This window comes from Maniola hyperantus, chromosome 1 (assembly GCF_902806685.2).
Source record: "Maniola hyperantus chromosome 1, iAphHyp1.2, whole genome shotgun sequence".
Taxonomy (NCBI): Eukaryota; Metazoa; Arthropoda; class Insecta; order Lepidoptera; family Nymphalidae; genus Maniola; species Maniola hyperantus.
In genome coordinates, this window is record NC_048536.1 from 10923855 (window position 1) to 10942984 (window position 19130).

At 35.3% G+C, this 19130-nt stretch overlaps 2 protein-coding genes and 1 long non-coding RNA gene across 8 annotated transcripts in view; 1 reads left to right on the forward strand and 2 right to left on the reverse strand.

Annotated features, from left to right (window-relative positions):
- Positions 1 to 19130, reverse strand: part of LOC138402988 (uncharacterized) — a 320130-nt gene that overhangs the window by 114861 nt on the left and 186139 nt on the right. The gene's annotated exons all lie outside the window — the stretch shown is intronic.
- The window catches only part of Lim3 (Lim3 homeobox protein), an 83469-nt gene that overhangs the window by 44893 nt on the left and 19446 nt on the right, over positions 1 to 19130 (reverse strand). For 4 of the 6 annotated variants that reach the window (XM_069501564.1, XM_069501554.1, XM_069501561.1 and 1 more), the window contains exon 1: positions 9603 to 9920. The exons of 1 other annotated variant lie outside the window; for it this stretch is intronic. In XM_069501564.1, the coding sequence (XP_069357665.1) occupies positions 9603 to 9744 (142 nt within the window). In that variant the 5' untranslated portion in view covers positions 9745 to 9920. Of the gene's footprint in view, positions 1 to 9602; positions 9921 to 19130 lie in introns of those variants that run through there. One more of the 6 variants, XM_069501582.1, reaches the window with a different exon arrangement.
- On the forward strand, positions 10661 to 16679 carry LOC117986055 (cilia- and flagella-associated protein 47-like). Its single transcript, XM_034972877.2, has 5 exons — positions 10661 to 10825; positions 11058 to 13201; positions 13276 to 14334; positions 14407 to 15965; positions 16380 to 16679. The coding sequence occupies exons 1-5, from the start codon at positions 10661 to 10663 to the stop codon at positions 16670 to 16672; spliced, it is 5220 nt and encodes a 1739-aa protein (XP_034828768.1). The 3' UTR covers positions 16673 to 16679.

A 19130-nucleotide genomic window follows, 5' to 3' on the forward strand; every position in this document is an offset into this window, starting at 1 on the left:
GAACTCTAGGTGCGCGAGTATGACTCGCACTTGACCGGTTTTTTTGCGTGGTTCGTCATAGTCCTGTAAGTATTATGTTTTAGGTATGCTGGTTGACGATCGAAAATCACTAAACACTAGTTAACTATAATGCTATGTAACAATCGTCAGGTAACTATTCCATCCATCTTCAGTCTCACTATAAAAATAAAGTGTCCATTAATGCGATTGATGTCAGAACTGCATGTATAAAATGATCGCACTGTCAACGCGCCATGCGGCATACAACACATGGCGACTCTGTTTTTATACCATTTTATGTCCGACAGTATATAAATAACAACTAAGCTTCTATTTCAAAGCATTATGACTTATTTTGGCGTGACGACGAATATGTTTTAATCGCAAGAAGTATGGTTATATGAAGCGCATTGTCGGGACTCTGGCGTGTCATTGCTTCCCTTGCAACCCTAAAATCGTTCAATTCCATCTAGCCGGATGGGCAGACAGGTTAACTTTTGTTGTTTTACAAAAGCCGTGCATTACCGTTCGATTGTTGGCACAAATGTTGAGTATTACAAAGCATTTTATGTTGACTTACCAATAATTATCCCGAGGTTTAATTCATTATTGCTTTCCGCCCGTTCAACCGACTACTGTTTATTTTAAAATGTTTGCCATGTAATCAATGAAAGGTTGCGAGGGATGAAAAAGGATCATATTTTTTAATAGGTATCGACATAACTAGTATTTTTAGATTAGATAAATAAAAAAAGAATTATTTTCTCTTTCAGCAACCTGTGTATAATGGATACCTATTGACATTTCATATAAACAAAGAAAACGTAAGAAAATTCTTTGGCAAACGAAAAGTCAATAGAGGTTTTGAGGCATTGCCCTCGAGGTGGTTTCGTGCGGGTTTCAGGCGGGGAGGCGCGGGCGGGTGGTGCCTAGGGACGGCTCTACTCTTCTTGATTACAGTTCCCCATGCCTACCCTCGCCCCCATTCCGCCCCCGCTGCATAAGCCTACATTACCAATTGCCTACAAGTTACAATGACGCAGTTATTTCAGCAAAAATATCAATACCAGTTCGGAATTCCTATTATACATAGACATAGATGTATAAGTAATTAATAGATGTACCTACCTCCATCCACATTTCCGGGAAGAATGTACCTAGTATATATACGTATACGTAGGTATAACGCGTAAAATTTAACTCCTCACGCGCCATTAGGTATAACTTTTTATGTCAAATTTCATTTTAAAAGTACGATTTTAATCCTTATTATAAAGGTGAACCATACTTTTGACATGACATTTCCACCACAGAGTTAAAATGGCACGTGAGGAGTCATTTTGTACGGACTATACATAATTATTATTTTGGGTTAAAGTGGAGGACAGATTAGTCAAAAATTTACCTAAGTTACAAGTTAATGGTTACACTAATTCTCAAAATTGGATATACCTAATGGAGATCATGTCAACCACCGTGCTGTGTTTGTTATCTAAATATTAACGTTAATTTAATAAGCTGGTTTTTCGCGGTGTCTTCCAATCCTGTACCAAATTTGTATTCTTCTTCTTTCGTCTTTGGGGCTGTGCAGCAGGTTCTTGAATTTCTGTAGGTATCAGTTCGACCGTCTCCGATCCGTTGTGATCGCCACCAATTTTGCAGTTCCGTGGAGCTCCATGGCCGCCAGGTAGGTACAGCAGTAATAATGTATTTTAAACAAAATAAAGGAAGAGATGTAACTCTTTTTCGGGCACATAAAATAGAATAGAATAACTTTTACTCCAATAAACTTTTACAAGTGCTTTTAAATCGTCTGAATAATTTATGTAGGTGCCTATGTCAGAATAGAAAATATGAAGCAAAGTTGGTGAAAAAGCAAACGGTCTGCGCAGGTGGATGGGCCGAGATTGTACGCATCAAACATGCACGAAGCTTCGCCCTTCGCTCGTAAAAATACATATTCTATCAGAAGGACCCCGCTTTTAATACTACCCTGTAATGAGCAGCGGAGGTCGCTATAGTCTCCTTAATTTTCTCCTAACGTCCTATTTAGTTAAATTGTTCACCGTAACAAGGTGAAGGCGAAAACGTTTTAAGATCCGTAATTATAATTTAATGCCAGACACGGACGTTTTTTATCGTTTAATGTAAATAATTTATTGATACAGAAATCATTTAACTGATGAAGTTCTAAAATGAACAACGTTTAGCCATGTAGGTACATATTATTATCGTTTTAGTAGTACATACCTACCTAGGTAGATAACTGTTAGAAGAATAACAATCAGGATAATACTAATAACGAGTTTATTTTATTTTATGATAGGTATAAAAAATATGATAGGTCTATAAAATAGTTATATTATCATTTTTATGGCGTAAACTATCTTTATGTATAATATATCTAAATATAATTACTTATATATATCTATGTACTTATATAAGTTTTTGCCTTCTACATATACCTACCTACAATTTTCATGTTTTACATACGTCATAGCAAAATATTATGGAAACGACTATTATTTAAGAAATTAATATTGTAATGTACCTACATAGTACGATAATAATTATGTTCCCAGTTTATGTATTTTCGCGTACTATAGTACCTACCTATGGTACGCGACAGGTTGAGATGACAATCGAGGTGGGGACGCCCCGCATACCCGCACAACCTCAGCGCTAACCCGGCGCGGGATAGCGCGGGTGAGGTGCGTGTGTGCGGGGCGTCCCCCCGCCTCATACCCCTATTGCCATCTCGACCTGTCGATTTATATATTTTTTGATATTTAAGTAGGTAGGTACTTAGGTACATACTGATATACTGAGATCTCGCTTCGACAAAATAATGATCCACGTCACTCAATTTGTGGTAATAGAAGTCAAAGAGCAGCTAGTCAGCTACCTGTACGAGTGTATTGTGTAATAATAAATAACTAGACACGCAACCGCTCCCCTTGCCATCTGCCTCACAAGCCTCACCCACATTGTTTTGATATGAATGTATTAGGGAAAATACTTATTATTAAGATAAAAATCTCTTACATGAAATTAAAATGCGTAATTCAATGTGAGTTGTTAATTCAAAATTCACTGAACGATCTAATTTCTAGCATAGATACTAATATAATATATAACAATCAATAAATAGAGAATATCTACCTAACCAATAATCAATAAATAGAGAAGAATCTAGAAACCTTTCGACGCACTACAAAAACGACGATCAAGTCTGTAGGTACCTACAGACTGCCGGATAGCTACAAATTTTTTGTTAAATATAATTGTTATCGCTTATTGATGACCTAAGCATTTCTGGAAAAACGTTCGAGCTGCAGAATATAAAGCAAAGAGGTGTTGCCGTGGAATAAGGGAAATCTCAAAATACCTAACATGAGTATTTTCTAGAATTTTTAAATAGGTAGATACCTTATATGTACACTATTTTAATTATTATGGTATATATTAAAGACAAAGTAGGTAAAATACATTATTAACATAAAACCTCAATAGCTCAGGTAAAGGAGTGGACTGAAAACCGAAAGGTCGAACGGTTCAAACCCCGCCCGTTGCACTATTGTCGTACCTACTCCTAGCACAAGCTTTACGCTTAGTTGGAGGGGAAAGGGGAATATTAGTCATTTAACATGGCTAATATTCTTAAAAAAAAAAAGCCACAACAAAAGCAGTAGGTAAGTAGTTAGTAGGTATGTAAATCCATCGGTTTCTATTCGATGTAGATAATAATCATGGTTCTCCATCTGTTAAGATTCTTATTTTAATTTTATTCTACTGGAGGTAAACACTCAACTAACATTGTCAGTAGAAATGGTTTAGTAACCCTATATCATTTTAGGCAATATAATAACCATGAAGTGATGACAACGGCTGGAAAACTGCACGGCCTCTCCCTGATTGATTAAAACTCTAACAAAGGGATAAAGCTGATCATGGGCTTTGAACAGAAGCCCTTATGTTCAAGTAATCAAAGAATTCTCCCTTCATAAAATCACTCTACTAAAAATGACTTCTGCGCCCGCCTTTGTGTAGTAATGTACCTATCTATAAAATAATTCCAGGATAGGTGCCCAACTTTTTGATAAGACACTGTAACAATATATGCCTTGATACGCTCTTTGATATATATTTCATATACTACTTATTATACTTAGTGGAAATGAAAAAAAATTTAAACCTCTGAGAAAACAGAATATTAAAAAAACCTGCCTAAATTCTTTAATACAAATTATAGTTGACAACTAACAATCACTATATTTGAAATACAATCACTAAAATCACAAATTCACAAGGTACGAGTAGGTAAGGAGAGGTAGGTATATCTTTCAGAATACTAATTTAAAAAATCTAATAGTGGATTGAGCTACTTACCTATCTAGTTAGTAGTAGTATTTACGCGGGTATAATATTATTTTCAAAAACGTCAAATGTATTTTCAACATTTTTATTACAATAGGTAGGTACCTACCAACTAGAACAGGTAGATATTAAGCCAGGTAAACCAGCTAAGGCCCGGGGCAGACAGATGGCGCCCCCCGTCGAGCAGATGATGATTTCACTTCAGTTTAGACTCGGAGCCATAAAGTTACTGTACCTAACCCCATTTAATTCTTTTTGATAAGTAATTTAGGGTCCCGTCCTGCTGGGTCCACTAGTTGGCTGAGTTATCTATCTACGAACAATAGGTAATTAATCATAGTACATTTTATTAAACTAGCGACCCGTCCCGGCTTCGTACGGGTAGCTTATTAAGTACAATTTTCGTAGGGTTCTCAATTTTTAAAAATCGGTTCAGTAATTCCAGAGATTACTTCCTACAAACAACTGACAAACTTTACCTCTTCATAATATCAGTATAGACGTCGTCCATGTGGATTTAGGTCTTGAAAAAGCCAAGGAAGTTCTTTGATTTTTCAAGAAACCTTTTTTTTATTACGAAAAAGTAGTATGGGATGCAAGCTATATCTGTACCAACGATTCTCACGAATTCGTCAACGTGGAATTAGGTTTTTAAAAATCTCGTGGGATCGGCAACTCTTAAATTTTTTAGGGTAAAAAGTAACCTAGATGTTTGGGTCCATGTTATGAATGCAAGCGATCTCTGTACCATTTGTCAAAACTGGTTAAACGGATGGGCCGTGAAAAGCTAACAGACAGACAGGCACTTTCATATTAGTTACAATATTAATTAGTACGAATTATGGAATCACAGACACACATAACTTTTATTTGTATTCTCTATAGAGTAACAAATCTACTTACGCTATTTCTTTTCAAAGATCAGACACCTAAAGGTATCCATATTTTTGAAAATTTTACCTTCCTACTTACTACGTAGGTACGCTGCACTTACACTTATATTAATTTCAATGTAAGTACTTTACCGTTCTAGGTTATCTAGGTAGGTATTTATCACTTATAGAGCCAAATTTTTAAATATTAATTATTTACGTTAGTAATCCAAATGGTGTGAGAACAGGAACTGATCATAATATAATGGTGTAAAGGAAGTATTATTAAAGGCGGGAAAGTGGAGATGTCGCCTATTTTGTTGTCGCATTAACGGCGGAAGTGGCCACGTGGCAGCGCGTGCGCAGCGAATCGTCTCCTTCCGGTTTTCACTTACCCCTACGTTATATAATCCGTTAAATGCAGTTTGATTTAACTAAATTAATATGAAGACCAATCTACCTTAGTACGACCACACACACATACAAACACACATCATTTTAAAGAACAATCTCAATTTTAATGAGTGAGATAACTATAGTCCGTTAGTGTGACGCGTGAGAATTGGTATGATTGTTTCATTGTTTGCTTTATTCCACGCGTCAAGTTACGATGAACGAACTGTACTTAGTGCTGGTAGGTAGCAGCCGTAGCAGGCATGAGTGGCTTCCAGATTCTAGTGTAGATGAGTAAGTAAGAGGAGTAAAAATATTAAGTATTAATAAAATACCCAAAGGCAACATTTTTTATTATTGTTTACGAAAACTTTCAAATTAAGTAATTGAAAATCAAAAATTTTCACACGAGCTTGTTCCCATACTAAAGTAGAAAGTGCGACCGCTAATACAATGCATATTGAACACAATGCAAGTTTACAAAAATAATAACAGACTAGCTGCAGGCGAATAAATGTTCCCTAACATCATAATCACAACCTACGTAGACATAATATGATATTAGGGAGTAAAACCCATAATAATTGGTATTAAATGTATGTAATGTTGAATTTCAACAAAATATAGTTTATCCCTGAGGCTTATCTTAAGGGTAGAAAATATGCAAAAGCGATGACCATAAAAAAGGTTGCGAAAGTTTAAAGAAACGGAAAATAGTTCAAGTTTAATTGACAGATTTATTTATTTTATTTTTTATTTGTTCCAAAAACATTTAATTTTAATTTAAAAAAAAACAAGTTTATTCCATTCTAATATCAAAAACTTATACTTAGAAAATAAATATGAGTTCAAACAAATACCAGTGGGCAGTGGTATTAGTTGTTGGTATTAGAATGGAATAAATCGATTGACATCGCAAAATGCTCAACATCAACAATAATAAGTTACAGATATATTATGTTCGACTAGCTAGATGATGCCCGACACTTCGTCCGCAAGGATTTAGGTATTTAAACCCCGTGTTTTTATACCTAAAAAAACGGCCAAGTGCGAGTCAGCCTCGCGCAACGATGGTTCCGTACTACAGTCGTATTTTTTCGACATTTTGCACGATAATTCAAAAACTATGATGCATAAAAATAAATAAAAATCTGTTTTAGAATTCACAGGCAAAGACCTTTTCATATGATACCCCACTTAATATAGTTATCTTACTTCGAAAATTGAAAATACTAATTATTAGTTCATGACCACAATTTATTTATTTTTGTGGGATATAACCACAAATTCACGGTTTTCAGATTTTTTCCCGAGTGTCTGCGATAAGACCTACCTATCTGCCAAATTTCATGATTCTAGGTCAACGGGAAGTACCCCGTAGGTTTCTTGACAGACCGACAGACAGACAGACAACGAAGTGATCCTATAAGGGTTCCTTTTGAGGTACGGGACCCTAATAAAATCGTGTTAAGAGAGTAGTAGGTATGTGTCTGTCTCCGGGATGCAAGGTTTTTGTCAAAATCGGCTAAGCGGGTGAATCGTAAAAGGTAACAAACAGACTTGATTGTAATAAATACTTAGCAAATGAAATGCAATAGAAAATTATTATTTAAAGGTGAACTTATTTCTTTACGATTTTTAACCGATTTCAAAAAAGGAGGAGGTTCTCAATTCGTCGGAATCTTTTTTTTTATTTTTTTTTATGTATGTTCCCCGATTACTCGAAGACGCCTGGACCGATTTTGAAAATTCTTTTTTTGTTTGAAAGGGTATACTTCAAAGTTGGTCCCATACAAATTTGATGAAAATCTGATGAACATCTTCGAAGATAGATAATGGAACTCTTCAACGGATAAGAGTAAATTGCTCGCGATCAGTGTAATAGCTTAAGTAAATAGTAGATTTTTAACCAGGCATAGCATATTTTAATACCATAGGGTCACTAAAAATTGTGATTTTTTTTTTTTAAATTGAATACATAATATATTCGGTAATAAATTAAATTATTTTTTAATTTTTAGTGTTTGTGGCTAGGTATTGAAGTCGGTTTTTATTTTTTTTGTAAAATAAATTATCAGCAATTTTTGGGTGTATAATTGTGTTATTGGATTTCAACTCAAAATATAGATACGAGTACCTACCTTCTATTTAGTTCTTGAGATTTGCATGTAGAACCTCACAAAGAAAGGTTTTCTGAAATTCCGCTCGTGCGAAGCCAAGCGATTGCTAAATTGTAGATTCACATAAAAAGCGTCGGATATTAGTAAATTAAATTGTTTCAAACCAAGGTTTTTATACGCTTCATGGGTCATACAAATAGGTATATCTTTAAAACATTGAACATGCCATCAAACAAAATCGATACGCAGGTAAAACCGTATTAGATCAATTTCGCTAAGTGCGACGTTATCGGAATAATAGGTGCCGGTAGCGTTAAAATCAAAAAGAGCTCATCGACGTTCCTGTGTAAGAGCACTTAACTTGATTACGTGCGTTTGGAGCCCTGCTGGTAAAAAGTATAAACAAAACGGTGGGCGAGTGGGAGTTGTAGAGAGCGACGCGTGTCGCCGACGGCATGCGCCCGTGTCGCCGCATCGCCAGTCGCCACGCGCCTTTAGAACTCCGTAATTGTAACTACGTTATAGGTACCTACACTATGACAATTTCATAAGTACCTACTTACTTAGTTTAATATTTAAATAAATAAATAAATAAAAACTTATTTAGCTCACAAAACACACATGAAGAAAAAAATACAAAAGATATAAAACTAAAATAACTACGAGCTAGAAAATATAAAAAAACAAAAACGATTTCGTATGTGAGCTAAAGGGGCTACTGCCTCAGCATAATGCTCGCAGTACTTGACTACTGCAGCGCTGTTTTTCAGACAGAGCCGTGGTGTCACGAGTTTTTTTTATAATTATTTTGAACTAGATGATGCCCGCGACTTCGGCCGCGTGGATTTAGGTTTTTAAAAATCCTGTGGGAACTCTTCATTTTTCCGGGATAAAAAGTAGCCTATGTCCTTCCCCGGGATGCAAGCTATATTTGTACCAAATTTCGTCAAAATCGGTTGAACGATTGAGCCGTGAAAAGCTAGCAGAAACACAGACAGACAGACACACTTTCGCATTTATAATATTAGTATGGATAAGCATTCACTACACTTCTGAAATGTATAAATAACTAACTGATGCCCGTAACTTCGTCCGCATGGATTTAAGTTTTTAAAAAACCCCGGGGCAACTTTGATTTTCTGGGTTATAAAGTAGGCTATGTCACTCTCCAGATCATTAACTAAGTATAACCATGCAAAAAAATCACAGCGATACGTTGCTCTGTTGCGACGTGATGGGATAACAATTACTTACCAACGGAATGGCCACATAAAATAATACAATTTCGTGATTGTCACACAAACTACATAATTCATTTAAAAATATACGAAAAGTTCAATGATGTAACGTAGGTCTATCAAGCCATACTGTTTTACCAGAGTCATGGGCTTATAAATAGGTAGAGTTATTTGTTACTAGATGATGCCAGCTACTTTGTCCGCGTGGATTCGGGTTTTTGAAAATTCCGAGGGAACTCTTTGATTTTCTGGGATAAAAGTAACCTGTGTTAAGTCCTGGTATACCTAAGCTAAAAATCCGTCCAATAGTTTACACATATACAATCGCCTTTAGAATAAGTATTAATGTGACTTATTGTTATAAATGTGTTACAGTCAAGAACAGTTAAGAGCTAATAAAACTTTGGACTTGGGAAAGTTCCCGTGGACTATGATGCGCAGCACAAATTGAAGCTCAGCTAGGGGCTTGGCTCTACTTGAGATCTCATAACTTTTTAACAGTATTATGAACTTGTGAGTCTTTTGGCAACCAACTTTACATTAAATGTTTTTTGGATTGCTATTTTCTTGATTCATGCAATTAGGTTTAGGTTCTTTCCTACCTTCAAGAGCTTTATTTCTGGCTAACAATGCAAGAAGTACGTCAGGTGGAGGTGGATCAAGAGGATGCATAGCTTCGAGTGATGGGTCCATGGAGTCCCGTCGCTCCCTGCCAACATCAACCTCACAGAAACCTAATTCCATGTAACCACTTTGTCCGATAATCACAAACCAATTGTTCAAATCTACACCACAGCATTCCGTACCGATACTCTAAACGTCGAGTGCGAGCGCCTTTTCATTTTGTAGCATGTTAGAAATGCAGCGGGCGTCGCGGCGGATGAGAGCCTGAGCCACGTGGCAGCGCCGCCCACGCCCGCCCTGCCTCGCTCTCGCCGCGCCCTCCCATTGAGAAGTATTTTTTTACCCCCTGAATCTGATAAACCAACGGAGTAGGGATGGCGCGGGGCTCCCCCGCCCCGAACTAATTTTCCCGAGTCGTACGACACACCCCCGGTGCTTACATCCATCTACAATATTACTCTAGCGCGTTATGCCGTTCATGGGACATTTCGTTCCTACTTATCTGGTACAGAGGTGAAGAAAGAAAATTTTGAAATTATAACAGACCTTTGTATTAAATATTTTGTCTGCCGAGTATGTTTTTGTTACAGAAAGTAAAATTAAAACCGTTGCATTGCATAAATGGACCGAATTCTAACATGTGATGTTACCGTCTAGAATCTAGATAGATACGTGTTATTGAATTCATACTAGTACCTATTTATATATTACAGGTGCTTTTATCTATCATGTAAACGTAGGTACCACAAGGTATGTAACCACCCTAGAATAATAAATACTAGGGATTCCAACATCAATGGTAACCACATTAAGCTAAGCTGATTCCTAGGGTCTATGGACCACCTATGTGTTACCGGCTTAATTTGGAACCCTTCCTGTAATCTCTGGTTTTGACTATGATGTCAATTTTGTCAGTAAAATATTTCTGTTGAGTTGTGCATTTTTGTGGCTTTTTTGGTGATTTTTATTAACATTATACTTTTGTGCTATAAAATGTAGATGAATTATTTTATTAGTGTATTTGTTTTATATCGTTATGTCTGCTTGTGGTTCTTTTAATCCCGATAATGTTTTCAAACAATTCAAAGTTGTGGAATTTCCCATCTCCTTTGTTGGACTTTCTACAACGCTTGAGTTGGATGTGGAAGTCGACCTTAATATTTCGGCATATCTTAAAACAATCTGTGGAGGATGTTTAATGGTTTGATTTCATTAACTAGTGATAAATGTATTTTTTTAGAAAATGCTATTATTTACCCGACTACGGCAAAGCCAAAAGGAAGGGTTATGATTTTAGTGGTCTATGTATGTAGGTATCTAAGTTTTTATTTATGTGTGGTCCGCCGTAGCGCCTATAAAACTACTGAGGCGATTTTGATGAATACGTCAATCGATTCGTTGTTAGAAAATAGTGTTTATGTGATAATTTTCAGAAATTCAACAAGGCTTACGAATTATCTGCATCTCATCGAGCATTTTGTATCACTCCCAAAGATAGTCATACTATAGATATAACATTCACGCCTAGAAATGAATGTATCACCAAAGCAAGGCATTCTAAAAACTTTGATAACAGATTCGTGTTTGACTTGAGAGTAATAAGAGTAGACGGAAGCCGATGTTGTTATGATGAGTTTCATTCAGAAATTGGTAGATACTATATTAGTGGTCAATTTGAAGATTGCAAAGTGTTTCATACACCTGAAACTTTAAACTTTGGAAATGTTATAATTAATACCAAAATAACGAAATTTATAAGAATACGCAATGAGTCTAGTTTAATGAGCGCTAAAATGCAATACGTCAGAGTTGCTGGATTTGAGGTCTCGTCTGAAAATTTTACTATATTACCGAACACATCTAAAAAAATTTATGTAACAATAAAACCTACAAGTTTAAAATTAAAAAATACGATTCAATTCAAAATTATTAACCCGCACGATACTTTTTCTCAAAATATCGGAGATAACTTTATCACCTATGTTGTTCACTTTAATTTAAAAGTTATTTATCAAAAGTCATGTAAACAAATAACTGTGATTGAATCATTGCACATATTAAATGAGCAAAATGCGGCTTACACTTATATTGGTAACGAACTCTCAGTAAAAAGAGACCGAAAGAAGACAGCATTTAAATACCTTGAAATATCAAAAAAGTCACATGCAATAAAACCTACGTTAGAAAAATACAGCACTGATAATGAAAAATGTCATTTAAGTTCTACGTGTATACTAAATAATAAGCTGAAAAAAAATTTTTGTGTAAGGCTTGAACAAAGTGCCTCTCTATATGACCTTTTCCTTATTAGATTTGTTCCATCTGTTATAGATTTTGGTAGAGTTGGTTTATCTACGTATGGCAAAAAAAGCCTGTTGATACAAAATCTAACAAAACACGATGTCACTATTAGTCTTTTAAAAGATGAATATATATTATATACAGAGAATAAGATGGTAACATACAAAATGCAACTAAAATCATTTACAGAAATAAATATAACAATATTTTGCCACGGATATATTGAAGGGAACTTTGACGGTACGTTCGAATATGCTATAAATAATAAGTGTCACCGAAAACATCCATATACACTGCAAGTAGGAAATCCAACATTAATGGTGAATGAAAAGAGTTTAAAATTTGGAATGGTAACTACTGAAAGTTTTATTACTTCCGTGCCTATTAGAATTTATAATAATTTTAACTTATCAGTAGACTTTAAGTGGGATGACATACATCAAGACACTCCATTTGAAATAATTCCAAATACAGGAACAGTTCCAGCTCATTCTTGTAAAATATGTGATCTCCTTTATATTTGCAAAGCTACAAAAACGAAAACCCATGAGGTTAATTTATTTTCCTTGAGTACATACACAAAAACTATTCCTCTCGAATTGAGCATAGTGACGCGTAAACTATCAATTAAATTTTTACAACCAGCGGTTGCATTTAAAGACATTGCTTTAAATTTGGAAACTATTGAAAAGGTAAAACTTGAAAATTCATCGAGGGAAATGGCTCTTTTTTACGTTGTAGAGCCTTTAATTCCGGGTTTTACTATAGAACCAATGCTTGGTTCTATTCGACCAAAAATGATAATGAGTTTTGATATCATTGCTAAAATTTCATGCATCTTAGAATTTGCCTTTGACATATGTGTAAAAATAAATAATAAAGAAAATGTTATATTAACTGTAAGTGGAAATGTGGTAGAACCAAAAATAATAATTCATCCAAGGAATATATATATGCCAAGAGTGCCTTGTTATATGATTACCTTTGTGCCAGTAACATTTCAAAATATTAGCACTTTAAAAACAGTGGTAGATGTATTAGATACAGGAGATGAGAATATATTTAATGTATACGTTGCTCAAGGAAATGAAAAGAAAAGAATATTTAGATTTACAATTGAAGGAGGCCAATCAAAGACAGTTTTCATAAAAATTTACGATATATACCGAAGAGAGTATGAAATGTATATTCCTTTTAAAATAAATGGTTTATTAGGACCTCCAAATAATAATATAAACTCGACTGAATTAAAGTACTATATTGAAGGATATGAGAAGTAAATGATATTATCATATATATTGCTTACTAGTTTGGTACATAGGTTAATAAATAAGGAATAATTTTTTCCAGGTCCTACGAAAATAATGCAAAAGTTAAAATTAAAACTTTAACTAAAGATATAAGTTTTTGTCGAATAACAGGAGTAATCACGGTGCCTTGGATAAATTTTTCAATTGACAAGTTTGTTTTCGATTTTGTGCCAAATGGAAATAATACCATAGATTTTACTATAACTAATGTTTCTAAATATTACTTACATGTGACTATTCTTACATCAAAACTTGCTCCTAATTTTACTTTAGATAAACATACTGACGAACATCAGTCTATTGTAACCGAAAGCCAAATAAAATTTGAACTAGATCGTGGGAACGAAGCAAGTTTTACTGTAAAATTTCATCCGAAAGGTCATGGTAAATTTGTATCTGTTGCCTTGTTATATTTAAATAAACATAATACTACTCCGTATTATAACTTAACCTTTGTTGGCAAAAGGCAGGCTCCAGCTATGATTCCAGATACTTACAGAATTATCTTTGCACCATGTTACATAGGTACAAAAGTCATTCGAATACTCAGGATTAAAATGGAAGGGCAATCTGAAAAAGGATTATTTTCTTGTAATTCCAAAGAAGAACCAAATTTAACGGTGGAAATTTTAAATGCGGATACAGTTCAAGAAGATGAAGATTATTTTACCATAGTGACTGTGAAAATTTCAGTTTCTTGTAAAGTATGTTATGCACGTAATATAATGCTGAATTTTCAACATGACAACGGGTCAGGATGCGAAGTGGAAGTATCTTTTTGCTTTACTTATTGTGCACTGACTTTACATACACAGAAGTTTGTAAAACCAGAAAATAATCCTTACCCATATTATCCATTAAAGACACAACCAGATCTGTTTAATTATATGGAAACGTGCACAAAATTTCTTGAAAAATGGATGTTTTTACAAGGATTTCGCAGGGAATTGTATCCAAAAATTCCAGACACATTTCACGCAATATCTTCGGCTATATCATCTCTACAGGGTGCAGCAAAATCAAAAGGAATAAACGTTTCATATCTAAATTTTATGAGGAGAATTGCAGGGCCGCTAATGAAACATGTCCGTAAAATATCGTAAGTTATAACTTTTTAAACAAAGTAACCTGGTAAGTAGGTATTTTTTTTAAATATTTATTATATTTTTAGTGTTATTGGAGTTGACGAATCATTTAAATATGTTAAAGAAATACATGATACATACCGAGAAATTATAAGCTTATTGAGGTCACGGGGGGCTTACTTATGGATCTTACAAGCAAAATTTTTGTTGAGTTATGAGCAATTTATTATATATTCGGAAAACGTTACTCCAAAATATAATGCTGATATTATTTTTACCCAAGAACTCAAAGAAAATGTAACATTATTTAACAGATTAAATAAACAAAGCTGGTTTGATTTCATTTTACAAAGCTACAAAGTTTTCGTGATGGATAGTTGTTTTTTCGAATGTATTTGCATGAGCTCCCAACCACGGGATATTGTCAAGATATTGATTGACTGGTATAATGAAAATATTGCAATACAACATCAAAAACTTCGAGGGAAAGAAAAAGTAATCAAAGTTATTACAAATATAAGTACTGATTTATCAGACGGCATAGCATTTATATCCGTAATATTGAATTATTGTCCGTTTATGGAAGAACACTTTCGATTATTCTGTGAAATAGATAAAAATTACTCTGAAGGTGATATCATCAATAACGCATGTCTTATAATAGAGGCGACAAATTTATTAAGACTGTATTTTCCACTTACTAGTAAAGATTTCTTGCACCCAAATTATCTGCTAATGCTTTTTCTGTCCATACATCTATATGTCACCTTACCGATGTTTAAGCCAAGAGATATAATTAAATTTAATCCGCCTCTATTAAGGAGTTCATCTAGACAAGTTGCGATCAGCCCTGCGAGTCAAGAAACATTGATATTTAACTATATCGTATTAAACAATTCAAAAAATAATTTCTCTGTTGAGAAAGCGTCTTCCACCGAAAATGACAAAAAATTGTATGTAAGCGTTATATATACAGCAAACTTTGTGGAACAAGAGACAGCAATACTTTTAGTTCATGGTTATAACAAGACAAGGATATTTGACACATATATGGTGTTCTTGCTCCATGGAAACGTAGGATCCCTTAATCCACATAGGAAGTGTAAAATAACGGGTCCTTTATACAGACCTAATAAAGTAGATATTTTGGTGGCATCACCGTTTTTAGTTACAACTGTATACAGTCTATATTTAACAGATGAAGAACCTACCATACCAGTTTGTTTTGAAGGTAGTTCTGGACCAAGATTCTGCGTAAAACGACTGTGTTTAATCGACAAGGAAATGATACTTATCGGTTTTCCGAAAGATTCTGGGCAGGAAATACAAGGTCATAAACTACATTTGCAAATTATGTGTCTCAGTACGGAAATAGGCAATTCTTGGATATGGTTCAGAAGTGAGGTCGGAGAATTTTTTGTACGAGTTACAACGCAGCCTCGTTGGGACTTGGCTATAGATACATTGCAAACAAAAGTACATACATGGCCAATAGAGCCCTGCAGTTGCGGTGATGCCTGTGAATGTTACAGAACGACGGTTTTGATGATTCCTCATCGAAACGAACTAATGTTAAAATCGCTGCGGTATGCTATTCTTGAGAATGCTTCAGAACTAATGATTCAAGTTTTTGACCAACTTATTGGTAAGAGATAATTCGATATTGGTGTCGATTCTGTTGTCTTCCTGTAAACTTTTGGAGTATTTCCACCATTTTTCTTTTTATGTAATGTATGATTTTGTTATTTGTATTGTTAGAAAATGATGGAATAACGACAAATTAAATTAACAACCTAAAATAGGGTCGTTCTATAGATAGCACTAAAAAGGCGTGGTAGACGGAAGATGCAGTGTTGGAAGACCCCCCACTAGGTGGACGATCGACATCAGACTAGTCGCAGGGAGCCGCTGGATTCAGGCGGCGCCAGCGCAATACCGTGACGTGTGGAAGTGGAGACCTATGCAGCAGTGGACGTCTATCGGTTGATGTTGATGATGAAGTATATCATAGCCACCTTAACCAAAATCTACCTAAAATATGAAACTAAGCTTTTTTCAGAAACAGCCACGGGAAAGATTATTTTGAGTATGCTACTTGAAGAAGGTGGGACTAATTTGTCCGAAATTCAGCATATACTACGTAGCGATACGACTTATCGAATCACATCGAGAGCTCTCCGGCCTCGAATTGAAAGAGTAACTTTGGCTCAACACACAAACGCCTTTCTAACTCTACCTGTTACAATACCAGCCCAAGACACAGCCGAAAAATACTCTGTCACCTTTACATCTGAATGTGGAATGGACATACGTACTTACAGAGTATTATTTATCGAGTCCTACAGCGAGTGAAATACTAACTTAATATTATATTGTCTAAATTATAATAAAAGAATTGAATATTAATATAAGTATTATTTTATTTATTAGTTATGTAGGTAGGTACTAGGTAAGTATTTTAACATCCACACAAAAATAGCCTTGGAAATGTGCTTAGCTACCTACATTCAAATAGTTAATTTTCCTGCCATTTGCCGCATTAGAAAATGCACAAAAAATGCTTCCCGGTTGAACAATAATTCTACATTGATTCTATTATACAAAAATAAATTGTTCCTCATTTTTTTAACTAAGTACATTTTAATGCGTTTTTAGGTACACAATAACAGTTTGAAAAGAATTATGTCAAGTAGGCCTGTTCACATTAGCCAAACGCTGTAGCCCAACACGTTAGTATAAACGCGTAGGCCCATTCTAGATATATGTATGTTAAAGCAAGTGGTATTTGAGTTTCTGCCTAATGTCCTATCTCCTTCTTAAAAGCAATTAGAACACTTATTTGTAGAGCCAACGAGAGATTGCTCTTTACGTTTCGCTATCAGGTGGCTATCAGATATGAAAGTAATGTGTGTGAGAGGGCACACAATATTATTTTCTATGATTATTTTGTATGTGACTGACAGATGTAAAAAACGCAATCTCTCGTTGGCTCTATAAAAGGTGTCCGCACTGTTTCTAACACAGAATGCTACGTAGGACCAAAGTTTTTAGTTTGGTCCTACAAAGCATTTATGAAAACTACTAGGTTTTTTGGTGTTACAAAATAAGTATTTATAGGGGTTCCCCCTTATTTTGTAACACGTACGGAACGGTACGGAAGTACCTCAAAAGGAAAAAGGGAACCCTTATAGGATCACTTTGCTGTCCGTCTGTCCGTTTATCTGTCGTGTCTGTCAAGAAAACCTATAGGGTGCTTCCTGTTGACCTACAATCATGAAATTACACATGGAATTAGCACGAGTAGAGGAAAAAATCTGAAAACCGTGAATTTGTAGTTACATCACACAAAAACAAAATTAAATGTGTTAATGATCAAATAATTAGTATTTTTAATTTTCAAAGTAAGATTACTATACCAAGTGGTGTATCATATGAGAGGGCTTTACCCGTGTAATCTTAAAAAGACTTTTATTTATTTTTATGCATAATATTTTTTGATTTATCGTGCAAAATGTTGAAAAATATACCCGAGTACGGAACCCTCAGTGTGCGACTCGCACTTGGCCGGTTTTTTTTGCACTTAACGACGTTTTTGGTTAAAGAACGGCAGCGCATCAGTGATGCACAGTGCCGGTACCGCCGCGCGTCACCTATCGCCTTGACCGCAACGCTTGCCCGCCCGCAAATCGCGGCCGTAAATTTGGCAGCGATTTGCGCGTGAACCCTGCGTGAAAAATACGTCCCTATACCTACCACCTAATGGTGCGCTTACATGGCAATCTTTTAAGTTTATTGTTGCTCGGCAACACGTATGGATCAATTATTTTAATTATCTGGAGCAATTATTTCGCATAACATTGCTGAAATTTTCAGGTAAGTACTTATTGCTGGCTATTGCAGTATTGCTTCATGTGGTCGTGACGTCATAATTGAATAAATTGCCATGAAAAGGGGAATTTCAATTGCTAGTGTAAGCGTACCTTTATGGACTAAGAGCCAGCGCGTGCCAGACCTTCGTTATTTTATAAAAGCTGTCCCCAACACTGGGAGGAACGTTTATTATTCAGCCGGATACCCTTAAAGTTTAAAAGTTTAAAGGTATCTGGCAGGGGGTTGCCACGACCCCAAGTGTCTGGCAATACATGACGTGATTTCTAATACATAAAAAACTTGATTTTATACTTTGACGTAAGATTTTTTCCGCCTTTATTACCTGTTATCTCCCAAAGCCAACATGATCCAAATAAACGTTCCTCCCAGTGTTGACGACAATACGCAGATAAACTTTCAGCTTTTATAAAATAACGTAGGTCTGACACGCGCTGGCACATTAGATACACTTGCAAAGTTTTCACAAGTTTTCGCTGTCAACGTTTCGCACACTGCCGCCAGAGCAGCAATGAGCAGAGTAACACCACACGTAACACCACACAAGGAAATGGACGTCAATCAAATCTGCTGCTGACGAAGTTCGCTATAGCGTGTTACTATTTCAATTTTCTTATTTGCATATTATTAAATTATTAATAAATTAATCAAACTTTTTGATATTACTGTAATGATAACTTTATACATGATAATTATAGAATTTAAATGTCATTAGTGTTTTTTGCGGTACCTAGGTATAGTCCGTGACAGGTCGAGATGGCAATCGGGATATGAGGGGGCGGGACGCCCCGCACACCCGCAAGTCACTCGCGCTCGTCCGCACCGGCCTGTGCGGGTGTGCAGGGCGCGTTGCGTCCCCGATTGCTATCTCGACCTTTCACGTACTATACTTATCATAATACCTATTGTTCTGAAATTTAAG